This window comes from Bacillus rossius, chromosome 16 (assembly GCF_032445375.1).
Source record: "Bacillus rossius redtenbacheri isolate Brsri chromosome 16, Brsri_v3, whole genome shotgun sequence".
NCBI classification, from domain to species: Eukaryota; Metazoa; Arthropoda; class Insecta; order Phasmatodea; family Bacillidae; genus Bacillus; species Bacillus rossius.
This window is the reverse complement of record NC_086343.1, coordinates 15,220,867-15,237,243: the sequence shown is the minus strand read 5'-3', so window position 1 is coordinate 15,237,243 and position 16,377 is coordinate 15,220,867. Positions and strand designations below refer to the sequence as shown.

Sequence of the window (16,377 nt, the reverse complement as noted above, 5' to 3'; positions counted from 1 at the left end):
AATGCAGTGACTGATGTGTCTACTGTGCAGGGTGATAAATCTCAAGAAGCAACAGACAGCAGTGGCCATACCTTGGCTACCAAAAGTGGAAGGGAGGTGAAGCCTGTGAAGCGCTTAAATTTGTAATGTTGTCTGCTTGTCAATTAGTGTGTTGTAAGTGAGTTGTGAATTGCACATGTGTGTTTCATGCAGTATACTTGTTTTCTGAATTATAGTGTGTACTGTTAATAAGCAATTGCACAACTTTGTATGTAAGTTTGGTCTCAACAAGTAAACCTTAGAACCCTAGCAAGTGGTCACATGTCTCGCAGTATAAAGGGGAAGGTGTTGTACATCTGCCTTGCTCGTGATGGTTGGCATCACTGATAACAGGTGAATGTCAGTTCCGGTTATGGCGCCTGTATATGTACCACGGTAAACGGACAATAAAGAATATTAAGTGCTAACTACATGCACTTGCTTATCTACAACTTAAAACCTATGATCTCAAGTAAAACAATGTGTGTGTGTCTTGAATCAGCAGACAGAACAAGATATTTAATTATGATACATAGTGCTAATATTAGGAATAACAGATTTTATCAAGTTATCATCTTGAGTGTTATACTTAGACATTTTACACAATCTCTTAATCTATTGAAAAAATGTGAGAGAAATTAATTTAAACACAGAAGGCTTGAACTAACATTTAACTTTATGAGCTTTTTTTATTTGGCTGCAAAGTTTTTTTTTTGTACTCAAAAGACAGCTTTGAAACTAACTTGTGCTCTATTGACACGAATCTCAGATTGGTTAGTCGTGACCTGTTGTTAAGTATCTGAGGTAATTTTTTATGATCTTTAGTTTGTTAAAACTCCTTTCATTCAGGGCAAATGAGACTGATATTGTGAGGAAAATTCTCAATGCTGCTGTTATGTTGGGTTACACGTTCTTATGCATTAGCAGCAGAAGATCTGCTGGTGTAGCTGTTTTCTTGTTAAAGTTTAAATCCAAGGCATTATATTTAAAACTTTCCACTTCTATCACTAACTAATCCCTGTCTCTGTCTTCTTGATATAGCTCAATCAAGTGCCTGAATCTTCAGTTCTTCTCCATCCATTGTTCAAACCAACCTCCATTGAGGAAACCAAATAAACTGTTCTGTTTTGAATGGCTTGGATGGAAGATCATATTTTGATCACGTGTGGGAATGATGAATTTATCTCCCAGTTTTGTCAAAAAATGTGACAAAAACATGGAGTTAGGTTCAATAGAGATCCATTGAGTCAAAATGTAATATGTTATGATGGGTTCTTTCAAAATTTTTTCTTCCTGGGAATTGGTTAAATAATGTTTACCATAATTTTTCTCAAAACATTCATTCTGAAATTTTTTGCATGTTGGATGCAATTGTAAAAAATTTTACATGACAGAATTTTTATTAAGATTCTTCTGGGGGGGAGAGGAAGGTGCATACTGAGCTGATGTATTTTTGTGGTTTATTTTCAGTTCCTGCCTTGTGCGTTGCCAGTGAAGTGTGTCATTAACGTGTTGTGCCATTTATGTGGAGTTCTGAACGAAGAGTGTGGTGTCCCCTGATAGCGTTCACTCAAGCATGTATGGTCCGCTTCTGCTTGTGCTGCATGCGGCTAACCCTTCACTGCTTCTGGGGTTGCACGATCATGGCATGTGGGGTAAATGGTTTTTCATTTACAGTAAATAGGAGGGTTGTGATAAAATCATCACTGCTTCTAAATTTTCATATTTTATTTTATAAATCAACTATCACGTTTCAGAAATAAATTTTGTCATTTGTCTGATGTTTCATTGAAAATTACTGTAAATACTTAGTTTGCAAACAGAGTAAATTTAAATTTGCAATTGTGTTATTTTTGGAACATCTATTGTGTGTAATTATCAGTAACAGTTTTTAATTTTTTTTTGCTAAAACAAAATTTAAACATCCTGTGTAAAAAATAAACTATTATAGTTTTCTCTTTAGACAAAACATGTTTAAAAAAGTTGAATAAAATTTTGCAATAACAAAACTTAAAACTAATATAATAGCTCAGTATTTTTGTTTTAGCCTGTGGCACATCAGAAATTACAGGTCCTTATACATGCGCTGAAATTTTGTAGGGTGTACTTTCGCTGGAAGACATTGGTTGGTCCCCCATTCGGCCGATTGACAAGTCACAAGCTGTTTGCATCAATAATGGGACATTTTCTTACCCTACTGCAGAATTACCAGACTCAAGAACCAAGAAACAAAACAAAAAGATAAAGAGGTGACTAGAGATGGTTTTAACATTCTTCACATTCTTCACTTGACTATAAATTTTATGTCATTTATCATAATGAGTTGTGTTTGTATATGTTTTCTACATGTTTCTGTAGCTTATAACTATTAGATTAGTTACACTGCTGTTTTATTTTGTGCTACCTTTGGCTTAAACTTCTATGTGAAAACATATGACATAGAACTCATTACTTGCGCAGAATATCACGGTTTCACAAAATACTTGTAAGATGCAGCTTTGAAGCGTGATAAATCATGTTTTATAAATGTACCCCAATACCTTACTTAGCATGTCTTCAAATTGCGTGAATTAATTTAACTTAATGTTAATTTTACTGCCTCAGTCTTGAATAGCACGTCTGTAAATTTCAGTAAGCACAAAATCGTCACAATTAAAAAAAAAGTCTGGCATGATCTCCGCGTATGACGCTACGAAGTATGTTTCGACTTGGTAAACAACAGATATATCATGGCATACATTTATCTATACGAGGGGAGAAGAGATGCGCGTGCAGGTCTGACTAAGCTATTGGCTGTTGTACAAATATCAGCCATGGAAAGTTCAGTTGCGGCCATGGAGTGTAAAGGACTAAATGTTTTTATGCCCGCGCATATGCCGCTGGGCCATAACGTTTTCGCCCGGCCACAGCCCTGGCTGTGACGAACTTCAGTCTAGACAGTGGCAAGTAACTCGCACGCACAAACACAAAGCAACGTCTGCCCATTCGTCTGCCGGTAACTGTATGTGTTAATGCACCTGCAGTTGGAATCATATTAGAATCCAGACAGTAATATCGGTTTCACTGCTAAAGATGGTTTGGAAAGTTTGTGGAAAGGTACGCGATGTGAGTTGAAGGTCACGCCCGGGCGGGCAAGCTAACCAGCTGACTGACGATAAGTACATAACCACCTATCTTGTGTTACGCAGTATCGTATTTGTCATACAAAGTATTTGATGTTAGGCTTATAAAGATAAATGGTGTGACATATTTATCGTTGAGTGTTATTCTACGCATTTATATTATGTGAAGAATATTTCCCTACACATTTCGGAACACATTAAGTAAATTAGCCTTGCTATTTATGGAGACTAATGCTTTAGAATACGTGATTTCGAATAACAAGAACATTTCTAGAAACACATTAGTCATGCTAAGTGAGGGATTGGTGTATAGTATATTAATGTAATTTTTTTTTCAGGAAAGATGTACTGGCAAGCAAGACTGAAAAGGAACACCTTCAGCCATTGGCTGATGGCGAGACACAGTATCTCAATGTGCTCTTTGACATCAACATCCAGTTGGAAAAGGTGACTTTTCCTTTACGTTTAGGGTCTTTGCTTGTCCTCACTGATTACTGATTGGGTACAAGTTTTAAAGCTCTTGGCAGTTTTCAGCAGGTTGTATATGAGGAAAGTAAACACAAAGGTTCCAGAGCTTTTCAAGAAAGTACTTCAGCTGGTCATTATTTGGGCTTGTCTCAGTGGGGCAGTAGTGGTATCAGCTTTAAATATTCTGGGCGAATGTGGGAATTGGGGGGGAGGGGAGGATGACAAATGACTGGAGCGTTTTGACTAGACCTAACAACTGTAACGTAATATTCTCAGGTGAGTTTGACACGGACATCTTTGTAAATAGTATGAATTTTTACTAGGTGTGACAGTGGTTAAGTGGTCAGATAACTCATCTTCAACCAAGACAATGTGGGTTCAATTCCTGGTGGGAATTTCTCGCAAGTGGAAAAAGTGTTGAACGTTGGCATTTGCTGGTGGGTTTTCTCAGGGTACTCAAGTTTCGCCCTCACGTTCATTCTTCCGATACTCCAGTAGCATATTGTCACGTTTTATCTTCTACGATAGTGGTGCTCAGTGGGTGCCAGGGTGCACTGTGGTATTCTAGGGAAATGTGTGTCCAGATATAAAAATAAATATAGTTACTTTATTATACCATTTCATTATGGTGCTGTAGTCACTCGTTATTGTTTGTAAACAAGCCTTGAGTCGACCATCAATATACATCTCTGAGGCATTAATTATCATAACATATTATTCAGAAATTTGTATATGGTGCAACTACAATTATTAGAAGAATTTTAAATGGCTTCCGACTTCGAAAAATTTGAAAACCACTGGCCTACAATGACGTCAATGTTGATACATTAAGCCCAATTCATTATTCATGAATTACAGTAAATCCCTATCAAGAAGAATTTCAGGGTACTAGAAATTTAAACTTATTTAACAGGGAAATTATTTTAAAAGGGTAAAAAAAATTATGTATTTAACGGTACAGTGCTGAATCTTTCAAGTTTATTTTGCAGAAATTTTTTTTTTTTTAATGTGGTATTTTCTTAAGAGGGGTTTTACTCAGGGGCGAACAACTAAATTTCCAAGGGGGGGGGGGGGGGGTAGGCAATATACATTTTTATAAAGAATCATCGATCCCCCCCCTATTGAAGTGGGGGGTCCTCCCCCGGGAAAATTTGTATTTCAAGGTGGAAAATAGTGCTATTTAATCAGTTTTATAATCTATAAAATTGATTACACAGCACTTTCTTTGCCCCCGTTTGCCCCCATTTCAAGGTTTCAGAGGGGGGGGGGGGGGCAAAATACCCTTGCCCCCCCCTGTTGTTGCACCCCTGGTTTTACTGCATTGTTTGCTGAGGTTGGTAACCGTGCCCGCTGCCCCGCAGGGTCAGCTGGTGGGGGTGTGCGGCCCGGTGGGGGCGGGGAAGTCGTCTCTGCTGCTGGCGGCTCTCGGCCAGATGAGGATAGCCGGCGGCCACGTGGCCCGGGACGGCTTGTGCGGCTACGTCAGCCAGGAGCCCTGGATCCTCAACGCAACCCTGAAGGACAACATTCTGTTCGGAGAGAAGTTTCGAGCCAAAAGGTCACTAGTTCACGCTGTCGTCGCTCCGCTCTAAAGTAGTGAAGGGCGATACGCGTAAAAAACAATACCGATGCAATTACCAGGGCCGGCGCGTCCATACAGGCGAACTAGGCAACCGCCCAGGGCGCCAAGTAGCTGAGGGCGGCGCAGCACGACACACGACAGCTGATATGATATGTTTTAACGATTATTGAAACTAGATGAAAATGGATTTTTGTAACAGTTTGGAATGTTTATTATATTGATATAAGTAATTATTTAAAGTCCACGGTGACCTGTTTATGATTTGTAATAACTAAAAAAGTAAAAAAAAATACAAGCCTGCTTACATTTGATTGTTGACCAAATCTTAGGCTTACGTGATGTATTTTGAGGCAAGGAAAATTTTTTTAGGGTGTCCGGCCGGGGGGGGGGGAATTAAGGTTTTTCGCCTAGGGCGCCAATTTACCTTGCACCGGCCCTGCCAATTACCAATGCATTTCTTTAACATATCCGATAACCTACGCAAAACCGATTCAGTACTTCTTGTTGGAAAATCGGAAATCAAGTTAATTGGCGGTATGGGCCTATACTGATACTTAAAACAATTATATCAGTACATCATTACAAGGAAGCGAACTTGGAAAAAAATGTTGTTGCAGTTATGTTTGCCTATTGCATTGATTTTTAATATCAGTTTGCTAGAAGTGCTTCCTTCAGTCATCTTAATTTGTGGGTCCTCGGCGAGAGTAATCGTGAACGTGTCAATGCTCCGGCATTACTCAAATTTGTAAGCACGGAGTCAGTACCTAGGAGGTTGGTTGGGTTTACTGTTAAACTGCCCCTTTTCATCTCTGACATTAGGTTTTATGTATCTCCAGTTGAGGTTCTCTGATTTGCTGCTTGCCTTTGTAATAGAAATATAGTTCATGTTTCAAAATGCCTGTACACGTACACAGTTCTTTTTCAGTGATTCAGAGCTAGGGGAAGATTTTTTCCAAAACTTGTTGCAGATACTACGATGTTCTCTACTCCTGCTGCCTGACTGAGGATATCAACTCGTTGCCTGGGGGTGATGAAACTGAGATTGGAGAGAGGGGCATTAATCTGTCTGGTGGTCAGAAGCAACGCGTCTGCCTGGCCAGAGCCGTGTACGCCAACAGGTACAGTTAATAAAACCATTTCACCAGTGATGAACTTGTCTCTGCCAGTCGGAGATGGATCTAGAGGGACCGGGCAGGATGGGCCAACTTTTTTTTCGTAGACTACAAAAGTGTGAAATATAAGTTGGATGTTGTGCCGGAAATTAGGCATTTCGTCACCTTTTTTTAATTTTTTTTCTATAATTTTAAAATTTTTGGGATTTCTAATTTTTTAAATTTATCTGGTTGTTAATGGGGGTGATTTACGTTTGGTTAGGCTGGTGTACGCCACGGATTTAAACTTTGTGCCAGTGGACCGAAGCCCCTTCCCAGGGGGCCAATCTGATATTTTGCTGTCTAATGTGGACATAGTCAGCCCGGTTGAAATTTCTCTCGCCTGCAGTCACGTCCCGAGTTTGTAATTTTAATTCCCTGCACGACCAAAACTGCATAGAGCAGCTTCTGGGCTGCAAGCTGCTACTTCTCAGAGAGCTGCTGAGAGAAGTAAGTCTGGTCACGAATACGTATTAGGTTCTCTCCTCGAAAAGCACGTCATGGACGCTTGTTCTCAGCGTCGTTGCACTTTTGCTCCCCCCCTCCTCTTTCGGTTCTAAGAATTCGCCTAAGGCCAATGACAGATCAGATACCCCAGCAGACAGCGACCGTCTCCCAGGATGCCTTGCATTAAAAAAATGTGTGTGCCAAGATGGACCACCCCGCGACACCTAGCGGCAAACTCGCTAACCACCCAGCCAACTTACCCTGTAGGCCGCCAGAGTGTAGCACTAGACTGCGCCCTTTAACCCTTGGTTTAAGCAGACGCCTTCGGCGAATCGATTTTTTTTTATTTCAGACAGCCCCCAACAGGTAGCGCTAAAGTCGACGCAATGCTACCAGCTTCGAGACTTCAATCAGAGTTTTTTTTATGGCCCTCACTCGGGGAACTTCTGGACCTTTCGGTCCGGACTCCCAGTCCTCACCTCCACTTTTGATTCAAGTTTTACTTTTAATTACGAGACGCGTTTCTCCGCGGCACACTTCGCGCCGCGACTGCAGACGGACCGTTTGATTATCGGTGAGTCGACGAGACTCTGCAAAACTTCCATCCGGCCGCAACCGACTATGTAGTCGCCTAAATGAGGGATGCTATCCCTATAATCTTTTTCAAGTAGTTTAGTCCGTCTGCGTAGTATAAAATGTAATAGTTATTTTTTTATCTTTTAATTTTTTTTGAAATTAGAAAACAACCGCGCCCAGCCGCGTATTCGCGGGATCCAGTTCCTGGCTGGTGACGCATCTGTGAATAGAAGTCAACTTCCCTGTCTGACAGGGTCGAAGTGCTCGAGAGAGAAATTGCTCCCAGCTCGTGGTCCTGCACCTCCACTGCGGGTCACGTTAGAAGAGAGGTTTCCGCGACCCGACGTTATTTTTTGAAGACCCGGGTGGTAATGTGAAATCAACATCCCCCCCCCCCTCTCCACTTTCTAGCTACGAACTACATTAATCGAATGAATAGCCTACCAGCGAACAGTGCTTTCCTCAAGAATATGTAGAATCAATAAAACTAATCATCGATGTAATTGTTGGGACATTCAAATTTGGTGCAATTTTTAAATTTTGGATTATGTAATAATTTTTTTGTTAAGGTGTAATATGTATTGTTTTAATTAATCCTGGGGCGCCCCCTTTAACTTTGTTATTTACTAAGATTTTTATTGTCAGGTTTGAATAATACGAACACAAAATTCCTTAATAATAAAACAGGGAACCTATAGACCAAGCTACTTGTGTAGTGTTAATTTATTTATGATATACCTTGTTCCCTTAAAAGATCCACCAGCTCCCCAGTTGCTTGTGTCAGGGAGTTCCAAATTATCTTGTTCTCCACCTCGTGCCACCTCTGGTCAATAACTTAATTGTCTCATTTTTCTTACCCAGCAGTTTCCAAGGCTCTTTTTTAATTAATTTAAAATAATTCAACTTTGAGGCACGAGGGGCGTTACAATTGGTAGCAGAGCGTGGTTTGGTCTATAGGCATACCCAAATCGAGTAGGCATACCTAAAAAAAAATATATATATATATATAGAAAAAAAAATTAATTAAATTTTGTGATAGCAAATTTGTAATAATAACATTGTGAACTGATCGCTGGTACACCCGGTAGTTATATTGCTTTTCTATTTTAAAGTTATGATTGAGTTTTAAAGGCCCGTGTGGACTTAGTCTGCGCGCGGCGCAAGAAGTCGCGGCGTGCGGTCCGCTAGCAGGCCGGCAGCGAGACGTGTCTTATCACTCGGCTCAGCTGGCGTCCCCCCCCCCCCCCCCCCCATCACCCCGCTTGAGCCAGCGACACGCCCGTTATCTGAGGGCGACGACACGGCCCTGTTCCTCCCGCACACCCCTCTCCCTTGTCCATCGTGGGAGACGACCTTGCGAGCAGCAGGTCAGTCCCCCTGTTGAGTATACAGGTTGGCAAGTCAAACTGACAGGGGAAGCTCGCGCAGTTGTCTGAGTAGTACGGCGACTCTTTACGCAAATAAGTTTGGGCACAATGTATACCTCTGCACCACGAGGTTATGGGTGCCGTTTCCAGGCACGGGAAGTTTTATATTCTCATCACATAAACAGTACTGTTTTAGAAAGAACAAAATGGTTACCTTTTAAATGTTTGCTAGATTAACCCTACTTATAGATTTAACCTAATTCTAATGCTTCTGAGAAATTTTTAAAGAAACATTGCATTGTTCCAATTTTTCATTGTGCCATTGAATTAATCCCTTGGAATTGTTGAATATTAAATGCCTTTGCCAGTAATTTTTCTGATACTTGTAAATTTGAGCTTACCGGCCATAGGTTAAAATAATGCACTTTTAAATTGGCCCAAAACAATTTATTGAATTACTACAATTAGTTCAGAGCCCACTTTAATCTTGGAGGTTTCATGTGCTATATCGGCTGTTTTTTTCATAACTATCTTTTAAGGGTTTTTTTTCTTTCAATTCATCATGATACTTCTGTTGCATTTTATGTTTCTTCTCAAATTTTCTCAAAAGTTTTTTTCACATTATATTATCTAATACCTAATGGAAAAAAAATTCATACAAGTGTTCATAATTATGATCACTTGCGTGACCTCTTACAGCTCAAAAATGATGTTTAGAAAATATCTGGTGAGATAACAGTAATGACAAGAAAATTATACAACTAACTCAGCACGTTAGACTGATTGTTTTACCATTGTGCAGTTACCATGCAATTCAAATCTCTATTGGAAAAACTATATTGTAGGTCCTGTAAACTTTCTGTGACAAATTTTGTATCTTTATTAAAACTTCTATTTCATTCTAACTAAGAGGTATATAATGTGTTTTTTTAGAGACATATACTTCCTGGATGACCCACTGAGTGCAGTGGATGCTCACGTGGGGGTCCATCTCTTTGAGAAGTGCATAAGGACTGCCCTGAAGGAGAAGACAGTAGTGTTCGTCACTCATCAAGTTCAGGTATTTTCGATTTGTGATGCGGAGAAATATAGCTGTAGCTTTAGTAATTAGACTTGCATTCTCATAGAATGGGGTCCAAACCTATATTTTAAGGCTGCCTTTGTGTTTGTTTTAGACTACTTTGAAATTGAGACTAATTGTAAAGCTAGACTAAACCAAATTAAATATTTGAGTATTAGGTCGACTAGAAATATAAGATTATCTCGAATTTAAGGCTGCTTAGTATATAAAAATACTTAAAAATTTAAGATTACTTTAAATATAATCTCTATAATTCTAGTCAGACATGTATATTGTTTTCAGTTCCTGAAGCACTGTGATGAGATTTATGTGATGAAAGATGGCCGTGTAGTGGAGCATGGGAAGCATACAGAACTTGTGGACAAACGTCATGAGTACTACTCAATGATGCAGGCGAGCATGGCTGGGTCAGATCAGAATTATAAGTGAGTTATCATACTATTTAAGTATACACATAAATTGTAATAGTTACTCAGTTGCTTTACAACCAATTGATCAAAAGTTTCAATATATTTTGGTTCCAGTTTTTCTCAAGAAAGATAACTGAAAGTTTTTCTCAACTAAGATAACTGACACCCACATATTTTGTCTTCTGGGTTCTTTGTTACTTAAAGGAAATAGCTTCTTTGGTGTGAATGAAAAAAAAAAGTTACATCCATTGATATTTTGTTTAGGGGTGTGCGAATAGTGGATTTTGATGGTCGAATAATTTCGAATCGAATAGTAAAATTTTCGAATAGAATGCGAATAGTTTCGAAGTCGAATAGTTGTAATATATATATATATATATATATATATATATATATATATATATATATTATGTTACTACACTGAACAATGGCGGGTTTTTATATATTTAGTTTATACAAGATATTTTCTGTGAATGAAACCACAAAAAAAAAAGTTCACTTAGTATTTTTAAGAGTTATTGAGGACATGAATTTTTATTTCATATATAATATTATTTAATAATTGTTATCTATTTTATATTTGATGCAAATATTGGTCCGAATATAAGGCGACCATTTTTACATAAACGAGAAATGAGAAAATTGGAAGTCGCCTTATTTTCGCACCCAAGACGTCAGCACCGCAAACATTAGTTCCAAGCTGAAAGCTACAGTAGAAACATTTTTAAACAAAATGTTCACGATTTTTATATTAACAAAAACTTCTTTAGCTCACACGGGGAAAACGATAAATCCACCCAATATTGCAGTAATTCACAATTGTTTAACGTTGAAAATTAAAATATTTGTTCTTAAGTAAAAATGTGAATGTTGAAGCATCTCAAAATGGAAACATTTTATTACACATATCATATTTGTACTTTGTGTACAATCGCGTGTTAACATTTACGTTAATTTAATTTCAGATTTTTAACTGAAAATTTGTACTAAAATATCACAGCTATTTTCAGAACGATTGTTTACGTTTACAAAACATTTCGGAAGTAATGTTTGGAAATTCATGGCTGCCAACTGTCTTTCCACAATATTTCTTTGTTGTAAAACGAACATTGCCGAACACGCACGAAGACGCCATATTTACAGGAATTTGGTACGTTGCTTCAAAAGCTATTTTAATAATTTCACAGTAATCCACTCTTTATTTATGTAAAAACCTCTCAAACAACATAATTATCTTAGATTATTCTTTAAAATTCATAGGACAGAGACTCTCTGTCAGAGAGTAATATGGAAAAATATTCGCGGTCACGTCACCGAAGTTATTCATGGCCGTATGCTTCACCATGGCAGCTAGCCACTTGTTTTGTTCCGGCAAACTGCATTCTTTGTTTGCTTTGTTACGTTTAACACACTACTAAATAGTAATACGTAGCTGTGAAACGGAAAGTTAAATGCGGTATACATAAATGCAAAAAGGATTTATCAACACAAAATGTATGTCTAATGAATTTTCACATTGATTTCTACCAAAATTATTTTTACATTTGTTTGGCCTCCTGAAACTGCAGGTCGTCTTATATTCGGGCATACGGTATTCGCAATTTTAAATTTTGCTATTCGACTTACGAATGCGAATAGTTCGTCAGTTACTATTCGCAACTATTCGTGTTTACGAATATTCGCACACCCCTAATTTTGTTTAACTTTAATTGTTCACTGTGAGTTAACAGTAATAAATTATCGTAATCTTTCTTAAAATACAAATTTTAGCAAGCAAATTTTGTTACTGTTAATGCAAGCTAATGGCCACATTCTACTGCAGTACAATTATTTTAAAATATCATTGTGATAAAAATACTAGTTAAAAAAAGGTTTTTCACATTTATTTATTTTACTCTACAGCCCTTCTCATCTGAACAAAAATTAATGTATTTTAGCCTGATAACAGGTCACAAAAGTCACGAAAAAAGTCCCAAAATTAACAGTAATGGTGAAAAGTCATTAAAATTAAATTTCCAGCAGCCTTTTGTAACATGTATTTTTTTTGACGCCTCACTTGAGTTAAAAAGTCGTTCAAAAAATAAAAAAAATAGTTGGAGACTGTCCACGTAAATCTAGTTTAAATTATCTCTGATAAGGTTTTAATTTCTCTCACTAAATGCATGGTCACTACTCTCACTGTGAGACATCGGACACGACTCAGACACCTCGCTTGGAGCAGCGTCTACAAGTCGCGGTATTATCATGAGCAAAATTTAAAATAACTCTCAAATCCGCATTTACTCTCTGACCTGCTCTCACACCTTAGTGGTGATCTGAAAACAAAATCTTTAAAATTTACAAACTAAAGTTGACGGAGTGGGCAAATTAGAATAGTAGTTTAAAAGTTGACTACGGTATTTTTTAATAGCATCACCAAAAAATATATATAAATCCCTTTCGTACAGGCAAAATATACAAAGGCATTGAACTGGCTGTAGGTAAAAACTTAATGCTAAAATCATACTAAAGAAAATACGCTAAAATACAAACTGTCATAACTGTGTACATACTTACCCAACATTCTAAAAAAATACATGTAAGACAAACAGGTAAAAACCTAGCAAAAAATTTAAATACAATATTTAGGCTACATAAAACTAAAACTGCAATAGCGTATTTAATTATGAATAAATTTCTATAGCCTGGGCTTTCAGTTTCTTCGCAAAGTTCCAGTTCATTTTATATGTTTGTGCTCAAAGTTAATTTAAGCTTTCCAGAATACTGGGGGCCAGATCATAGGGAGATGTCACTTACTTGCAAAATCTATTGACAGCAAAGGCGCAAATTGGTGCATTAGGTTCGCACGCTCCACAAACACAAACACAAGCAGCCCAATATGTACTAAACGCACATAAATAAATAACCAACATCTTCATAAATTCATACGCGTGTTGGAAACTAGCCTTGTCCTGCACATAATCGTAAATGTCACCGCGTACTCTCTTTCGTGAAACACCCTTTCGGCGCTGACTCCACATGACTCTGTCCGCAGCGCAACTCACACTCCCCACCAGCTGACTGTTTCTGACGTCACTCCCCTCCAGTTCCCCTCCATGCATGGCATCCATGCAACTGATTTCAGTGTGTAAATAATGTCTTTTATGCATTCATGAAAATTACCTGATAATTCCCTAATTATATATGTAATGAAGTATATGAATATTAATTTCATAAAAATGTATGTTACCTATCAAACTTTACAAGCTCTATTCTGTTGCCAACTTAAAAAATTATTGCTCTCAAGGCTTACCAAACGGCTTAAAACTTAAATACCTTAAAATATAAACTAGTCTTAAAAATTATCAATTAAACGTTGCCCATACACACAAACTAAAATTAATAAACTAATGTTCTTTAAAGTCTGTAAATTATTAATGGCCAGCATGCGCTGAAAACTAAGGGTTACAAATGTAATAAATTACACTGTAATATAAAAAAGTTCAAAGAAATTTTATTAAAAGGTTCCGAAATTGGTTCTCTGGGTCTTTGTGAACACACTGATATTTCTTAGTTATGTTATCAAATTTCATTTTATTCTTTTTGAAAGTTAGTCATTAGGAAAGATTTGTGGTACATAAATGAATGCTTACTCTTGGGTTTGGAAATGTTCATTTTAATCGGGATCAGTGGAGATGACTTCTTCAAAAATTAATGAAACTGTTTGTTGCTGTTACTGTAAAGATGAACTGTTTACCTGAACAGTGAAAAGTGTCCATGCTTGCCGTTCAGTGACAAAGAAGAAGAAGGAGAAGTCCCAGCGGACGGCTTGCAGAGAAACAGCGTCGGTTCTGCTGCCAGCATAGAAGAAATTACACAGAACCCGAACGCTGCAGGTACTTCCAAAGAATTGCAAAGAGTCCGGACGGACCATGGGCTGGCCAAAGTCAGGCCAAATGAACTGGTCCGTTGCCAGGGAATGACTGGGCGTGACTTACATTCATGAGCTATGCTTTGGTACCCGAATGGTTTTGTGCCTACTATAAATTGGGAGGTGCTGTCATCTTAAGCCTCTGTAGATCTCATTGCAACATAAACTCATACCAAAACTGAAAAAAAATTTTTTCCAATGTGGTGGTCATAATATCCACTCAGTGCTTTCATGTGGACAAAAACAAGATAATTGTGCGGTCAGCTGTGTTCCCCTCCCCCCTCTTGACTTAACCCTCACTTGCCTATAATCTGGCTTATGTATAAACTAAATAAATTGGAAAAAATTTTAAATTATGTTTTTTGATCTTGAATTATTTACATTAATGATGTTGGCACATTTTCAAAAACACATCAAAAATTTGCCAATTTTTTTTTTCTTCTGAGTAGTTCTTTTTAGACATGCTTAATACAAATTATTTTACTGTACAAGTGCATCATGTGACATTCGAAATGAGACTATTTTGGTGAAATAAGTATTATGAAATCTTATAGTTTCATAGTTGTTACTCGCTGAGAGAAACAAAACTTCATAAAAAGCAAATCAAATTCCACGCAAAGTTAGCGACGTTTAAAAAAATAGCCGAGAACCAAATAGCTGGCAAAGTCACCAGGATCACAACCATAGCGAGCATAGCGAATACATTTTGGTGTGGCCAGTGACACCTGATATGCAGCTGGATAACATAGCGAGTATAGCATCGGCAATTAGCGTTTCTCCCCATGTGCACCTGTTGAAGCTCCTGTGGCTTTGGTGGTATGTTCTTTACATGTCATGTTTTTATGAATAAAACAATGTATAGAAATACGACCATAAAATCTTGTCCCTGGTTACACGGTCCGTGTCTTCGCACAGGGCAGCAGCTGACCACGGCCGAGAAGACGGAGCGGGGCAGCGTCAAGGCGCAGACGTACCAGCGGTACATCTCGGCGGCCGGGGGGGTCTGCGTCCTCCTGTGCGTCGTGGTGATGTTCCTGCTGAACGTTGGCAGCACTGCGTTCAGCTCCTGGTGGTTGGCCATGTGGATCAGCGCAGGGGGAGGGGTGAGCTACGTACTGCCGTGGTAGCGCAGGGCATTTAATACTTCAGATAGTTAACGTTAGATTGTGTATGTATAATAAATTAAAATTTTGAATTTATGATAGATTAAAAAAAAAATTGGTTGTCTGTAAAGTCGGTTTACGGACGATAGTTTAACATGACAACGTCATAACAAAACATTGATGAAATGATTGCATACTTTTATGAATAAAATTGAATCATTTTTTATTGAATTATCACTAATTTGTATGGATACAAAGAAGGAGTGAAAGGAAATCTACAATTTAATTGATAAATTTACTTCTATTTGAACTCATTAATTCAAATATGTTTATTACTTTAATGAAGAGATTATTTTATTTATGACTTTTATACATGTTTGCTATTTAACTTCTTCCAATCTGTGTTATTCTGTTAAGGATAGGACGATGGTATGAAAAGTAGGAAAGGAATAGGAGTGTTTCAAGTTTAATGTGCCTCGAAGAAGTCAAATCGATGGTTGTTCCAATCGAGTGGAAGAGAGATAGATGCGGTGCAAGCGTACAATGAGCATAACGGGACAATGTGCGTAATGGGACACTTTTTCGTGCTTACAGCCGGCGTTCATCGATTTATTAGACGTCACGTCAAAAAAAAAAAAAGAGGTGAAGTGTTTTCAGAATTTTTCCTTTTCTTCTGTTATTTTTCAGACAGCTCCAAGGATGAGCGACCAAAATTTCAAAAGGGTGTGCCACCGTTGGGTGATCAAAAATTCTATAAGTATTTTCAGAATTACTCTATGGAGTATATTTCCTAAAATGCCAATATCTATAATGTAAAATGTGGTCTAGTTGGGCGCCGTGAAAACTCTATAAAGTACTAGTGCTGTGATTGTGTATGTAGCACAACTACTAACCTCTACAGAATATTAACTAAAATATGTCTTGTTATGTTGATAGTGAAAATAAATTATTCTCAAGTTGTATGTACTGGTGTAGTTTGACTCAGTGTGAATACCAAACAATAAAATGTCGTATAATTCCTTAGCAGTATGTCTCCTTCTCTTTGGTGTAAGTATTCTGACCTTAAAATCAACAAATATAAGTAGTGTGTTTAAAAGCATTAACTTCTCTATGACTGCTGATCTCAGTGTAATAAAAACTAA

The 16,377-nt window shown here is 37.8% G+C and overlaps 1 protein-coding gene across 13 annotated transcripts in view; it reads left to right on the top strand.

Annotated features, from left to right (window-relative positions):
* Nucleotides 1-16,377, top strand: part of LOC134540120 (ATP-binding cassette sub-family C member 5-like) — a 103,890-nt gene that overhangs the window by 57,524 nt on the left and 29,989 nt on the right. For all 13 annotated transcript variants that reach the window (XM_063382642.1, XM_063382632.1, XM_063382635.1 and 10 more), the window contains 8 exons: nucleotides 2,119-2,267; nucleotides 3,479-3,587; nucleotides 4,970-5,166; nucleotides 6,159-6,308; nucleotides 9,665-9,791; nucleotides 10,095-10,237; nucleotides 13,994-14,097; nucleotides 15,048-15,235. In XM_063382642.1, the coding sequence (XP_063238712.1) occupies nucleotides 2,119-2,267; nucleotides 3,479-3,587; nucleotides 4,970-5,166; nucleotides 6,159-6,308; nucleotides 9,665-9,791; nucleotides 10,095-10,237; nucleotides 13,994-14,097; nucleotides 15,048-15,235 (1,167 nt within the window). The remainder of the gene's footprint in view (nucleotides 1-2,118; nucleotides 2,268-3,478; nucleotides 3,588-4,969; nucleotides 5,167-6,158; nucleotides 6,309-9,664; nucleotides 9,792-10,094; nucleotides 10,238-13,993; nucleotides 14,098-15,047; nucleotides 15,236-16,377) is intronic.